Source organism: Belonocnema kinseyi, chromosome 5 (genome assembly GCF_010883055.1).
Source record: "Belonocnema kinseyi isolate 2016_QV_RU_SX_M_011 chromosome 5, B_treatae_v1, whole genome shotgun sequence".
Taxonomy (NCBI): domain Eukaryota; kingdom Metazoa; phylum Arthropoda; class Insecta; order Hymenoptera; family Cynipidae; genus Belonocnema; species Belonocnema kinseyi.
This window is the reverse complement of record NC_046661.1, coordinates 136,778,307-136,783,926: the sequence shown is the minus strand read 5'-3', so window position 1 is coordinate 136,783,926 and position 5,620 is coordinate 136,778,307. Positions and strand designations below refer to the sequence as shown.

At 29.3% G+C, this 5,620-nt stretch overlaps 1 protein-coding gene across 3 annotated transcripts in view; it reads right to left on the bottom strand.

Annotated features, from left to right (window-relative positions):
- Positions 1 to 2,085: 2,085 nt before the first annotated feature.
- The window catches only part of LOC117172481 (alpha-crystallin A chain), a 44,748-nt gene continuing 41,213 nt past the window's right edge, over positions 2,086 to 5,620 (bottom strand). For all 3 annotated transcript variants that reach the window (XM_033360462.1, XM_033360463.1, XM_033360464.1), the window contains one exon: positions 2,086 to 3,131. In XM_033360462.1, the coding sequence (XP_033216353.1) occupies positions 2,937 to 3,131 (195 nt within the window). In that variant the 3' untranslated portion in view covers positions 2,086 to 2,936. The remainder of the gene's footprint in view (positions 3,132 to 5,620) is intronic.

The window sequence follows — 5,620 nt, the reverse complement described above, 5'->3', positions numbered from 1 at the left end:
GAAAAAAGTGAATTTCGTGTCCTGATTAAACATTATTTTTTACGTAAAAAACCACTACTGAAACGAAGGAAAGGCTTGATAAATACTATGTGAACTCTGCACACGGTGTGTCCACTCCCAAAGAAAAGTAGTGAACGGATTATAGTAATTGCTACGTCCCCTAGGTGGCGCTGATCTCACATTTTGCCACAATCTATCAGACCCCCCCCCCCCCAAATACATTAGAGTGGGCACACCGTGACTCTGCATCATCAATTCCAATGGTTAAGAAATGGTTTATTGAGTTCCGTTGTGGTCGTACCTGCACTAGGGTATTATATTAGACAGAAATATGCAACCGCCATTCTGGTTTTTGAACAGTTCGCGGGAAACAATGCGATAATCATGTCGTATAGTTTAATTAAAATTAAGTTTAGAATATAAGAAAAACGGTCCGCTGCAGTGCTTCGTTTTGTAAAAATAGAAGCGAGGATGGATTTAAACTTTACCGTTTTCCCCTAGGGCTTTGAGAAAGACTGTCATAAATGTAGATGCGACAAATGAAAACCGAATTTAAATTCAAGAGTATTACTAATATTTATGACTATCACGATATAATTCAAATATAGTGGGTCTGAAGATTATGTTTACATGTAATTAAATTGCCTATGGGCATTTTTTTGATATACTAAAGCGAAATGAGATCCAGAAGAAAGTAAGGTTAGGAACCTGTTTTTCTACAGAAGGACAAATATTAACCAACGCAAATAAAAAGGACGTATGATGTCAAATATAAATAGCTATCACAATAAACTCTTGAAAAAGTATTGTAGTAATGTTTGACCTATAGTCTATTGTTATTTTATTATTTGTTAATATTTATTTTAAAAATCATGTAATTATAATTTTTGCAAGAGCTATTTTTTGGCAAGTTTATTTATATAATTCGATATCAATGTAGCGATTTTGAATTTGGCGGGGAACCAGAATGGCAGCTTGCATATTCTTATCTAATATAGTACCTTACCTGCACAAGTGACGCCGAACGTTCTTGTCGCCCAAAAGAGGTGATCACGTCAGAAATCGAAGAGTGTGGGATATCAGTTGGATCTTGTTACGAGATTTTGATCGAAAAATTGAAGATGCATAGCGTCACTGCGAAATTTGTGCTCACTCAGCACTCAGAACTCGTGAGTTTTTGGGCAAACACTCGATTACTATTCTTCCCCGCTCCCCATACTCACCTGACCTTGCTCCTTGTGACTTTTTCTTGTTCTCAAAACTAAAAAAAACCCCTCAAAGGAAGAAGATTTGAGACGATTTCGGAGATTAAGGCAAATGAGACGAAGGAGCTAAAAGCCATCATAAAAGAAGCGTACCTGGACAGTTTCAACAAGTGGAAACACCGTTGGGATAAGTGTGTGCGTTGGGGATGAGAGTATTTTGAAGGAGACCCAGACATGTAACTTCCAAATAAAGTACATTTTGTTATGACCTCAATCCGCGTATTTTTTTGACAGACCTCGGATTCTCCAGATAAAGCCCCCTGCGACTATTTCTTGTTTCCAAACCTGAAGAAATGGCTGGGCGGTAAGAGATTTCGGTCGAATGAAAAGGTCATCACCGAAACAAACGCCTATTTTGAGGGCCTTGAGAAAACCTATTATTTGGAAGAAAAAAAAAATTGGAAACATGCTGGACTAAGTCTATCGAACTAAAAGGAGATTATGTTGAGAAATAAAACGCTTTTTGCCGAAAAAAGAATGTCTTATTCACAAAGTCAGTGACTTATCAAACAGCCCTCGTAAAACCGAATGCAATTACGAAATATATCCATCAAATTAATTTTTCACTAATGTTTTCTATGCTTGCCATATAAATATAGGCTGGAAAGACTTCCAGCGCCATCTGGCCTCCACGCTTCACTTTATCGTACTAGTGAACTAACTTCGATGCAGGGGGCTGGTAAAAAGTAATCCGTTTTCGTTATAATTCACATATTCAGGTTGATAATTCAACATTTCATCAATAATTCGTGAATTTTTATTCATTTGTATTTTACGCAAGGTCTTATTGAGGATATGGGAAAAATAAAAAAGCAGCTTATTTCGAATTCACTTTTATTTGTCTCCTCTTTCTTTAAATATTACGTGTTTTCGAAAATATTAAAATATTCATAAATAATATTAATATAATAATGCTTACATACGCTAGGCATTTTTTTAGTCTTTTAACGTACACCTAAACTAACACGTTTACAAGTTATCATACCAATTTATCGTTTCGATTTCGAAGGTTCGTCTTACTTCAGTCAAATCCACCAGAAAATTTTTCCATTCAAATTTTGCTTTTTGCCTTTAATTCCAATATCGCGTAGAACAAACCTTAGAAATTCACAAATCAAAAAATCTTTTATCTTCACTGATTGGTCGAAGATATATTCGACGAAATTTTTCTATGAAAAATAACGCCGTTCCAATAAAGAAATAAATTTTAAATAAAGTAAAAAACAAACGGAATTTCATAAATCTAATTTTTCTCCTTCCTTCGTAGCTGCCGATTTTAAATCGAAAATTCATAACAAAAACTAGCTATATATTGTGCGTATAAAAAAAGGCTTCTTGTTGCGCGCACTCAGAAAAATATATTTTTTTTTTTAAATTAAAAAAAAGTTTCTTTCAAAATGAAGAAAATCATGTTAAATTAAAAAAAAATTTTCATTTGCTGAATAATTTTCTTTGATTCAAAGACATTTCCTTTGAATGAAAGAAACTCTTTTCTGAGTGTGAGATTAGGCATCGATTGGTTTAAAATTCAGGAAAAAGACACTTTAGGCTTAATTTTTGTTTGAATAAATTTTTTGGAAATTCGTTGTGATTTAGGTAAAGGAAGGATTCGTGGGAAAATCGAAAATTAACGTTCATTAGGCGTATGTAAATTTGTATAATTTTGATAATTTACTGGTGCGCAATTGGGATGAGTTTTTCTCCCTGTCCAAGAGCTGGCAAAGGTGCTTCGACTGTGAGGACACCGTCTTTGCTCAAGGAGGATTTGATGCTCTCAGGATTGGTTCCTTTCGGAAGAAGGAATTCCCGGTTGTATTCTCTGTAGACCGATTTAGTTTCTGATTTTTCCTCGTGTTTGGCATGTACCTGGAAAAACAAAAATTTCCCATTTTAAAACATTTAAAAATATTTCAGAGATTTCACAAAGGTTTCAAAAAAATTCAGATTTCAACAAATTTCACAAAGATATGACAAATGTTTTTTGAGTAATTCGAAAGATTCTGAAGATTTTACAGATTTTATAAATATTTTGTAGATGTCACAAACATTTCAAATTATTTCAAAGATTTCACTAAGACTTAAAAATATTTTTGATGGTTTCAAAAGATTTCAGTAGATAGAATGATTTTACAAAGATTTCAAAACGTGTCTGAAGATCTGAAAGCTCCAAAATATTTCAAAGATTTTAAAATTTTGCAGAAGATTTAAAAAGATTTCAGCAGATTTCAATGATTTAACAAAGATTTCAAAAGCTTTTTAAAGATTTCAGATTTCACAAATATTTTTTTATATTTCGAAAAATTCCATAAGATTTAAACAATTGCCAAAAATTAAAAATATTCTAAAGATTTCAAAACATTTCAAAGATTTAAAAATATTTCGGTAGATTTCAATGATTTCACAAAGCTTTCAAAATAGTCATAAGGATTTCAAAGATTACAAAAGATTTTACAAATGTTTCTAATGATCTCAATGGTTTCACAAAGATTACAAAAAATTTCCCGAGGATTTTAAACATTCCCAAAGATTTGCAAATTTTTTAAAGATATTCAAATATTTACACAATTTCAACATATTTCCAAGATTTCAGTATATTTCAATAATTTTACCAAGATTTCAAAAGCTTTCTGAAGATTTCAGATTTCACAAATATTTTTTAAAATTTCAAAAAATTCCATAAGATTTAAAAGATTGCCCAAGATTCAAACATATTTTAAACATTTTAAAACATTTCAAAGATTAAAAAATATTTCAGTATATTTCAATGATTTCACAAAGATTTAAAAATATTTTTGAACATGTGAAAGATTTCAAAGATTCCAAAATATTTCGCAAATATTCCTTAGGATCTTAATAATTTCACAAAGATTTTAGAATATTTTTAAATTGTTCAGAAGATTTCAAAAGATTTCAGTAGATTCCATTTATTTCCCGAAGATTTAAAAATATTTTTGAAGATTTCAAATATTCCAAAATATTTCACAAATGTTTCTAATTATCTCAATGGTTTCAAAAATTTCCCAAAGATTTTAAACATTCCTAAAGATTTAAAAATATTTTTAAATATTTTAAAAATGTCAAAATATTTCCAAGATTTCAAAATATTTCAGTAGATTTTACGGATTTTATATATTTTTTAAAGATGTCACGAACATTTTAAAAGATTTTAACGATTTTAGAAAGCTTTCAAAATATTTTAAAGATTTCACTAAGACATCTAAATATTTCTGAAGGTTTCAAAAGGTTCCAAAAGATTTCAGTAGATTCAATGATTTCAAAATGTGTCTGAAGATCTAGAAGTTCCAAAATACTTCAAAGATTTTAAAAAGATATCAAAGGATTTCAGTAGATTTCAATGATTTGACAAAGATTTCAAAAAATTTCTGAAGATTTCAGATTTCAAAAGATTTTCCAAATATTTGTTTTAATTTAAAAAAATCCCCTAAGATTACAAATATTGCCAAAGATTTTAGAATATTTCAAAATTTTTCAGAAGATTTCAGTAGATTATAATGATTTCACGAAGATTTAAAAATAATTTTTTTAAATTTCAAAGACTCCAAAAGATTTCACAACTGTTTTTAATGATCTCAATGGCTTCACAAAAATTTCAAAAAATTTCCTGAGGATTTTAAACATTCCCAAAGATGTTAAAACATTTTAAAGATTTTCAAATATTTTTAAACTGTCAAAATATTTCAAAGATTTCACTGAGCCATCAAAATATTTCTGAAGGTTTCAAAAGATTCCAAAAGATTCCAAAAGATTTTAGTAGATCCAATGATTTCACAAAGATTTCAAAATGTTTCTGAAGATTTCAAAAGATTTAAGTAAATCCAATGATTTCAAAAAGATTTAAAAATGTGTCTGAAGATCTGGAAGTTCCAAAATATTTCAAAGATTTTAAAATTTGCAAAAGATTTCAGTCAATTCCAATGATTTCACGAAGATTTAAAAATATTTCTGAAGATTTCAAAGATTTCACAAATGTTTTTAATGGTCACAATGGCTTCGATTTTGAAGATTCCCATAGATTTCAAAACATTTAAAAAATATTTCAAGGATTTCAAATCATTTCCAAGATTTTAAAATACTTTAAAGATTGCGCGAAGATTTAAAAATATATCAATATTTCTAAGATTCCCAGAAGTTTCAAAATATATCTGAAGATTTTAGATATTTCAAAAGACTTCACAAAGATTTCAAAAGATTTAAACAATTTCACAGAGATTTCAATATATTTCAATATATTTCAAAGATTTCGTGAAGATTAAAAAGATTTTCAAAGATTTCAAAATAATAAAAAAAACATTGAAATATTTTAAATATTTGAAAATATTTCAGAGATTTCGCAA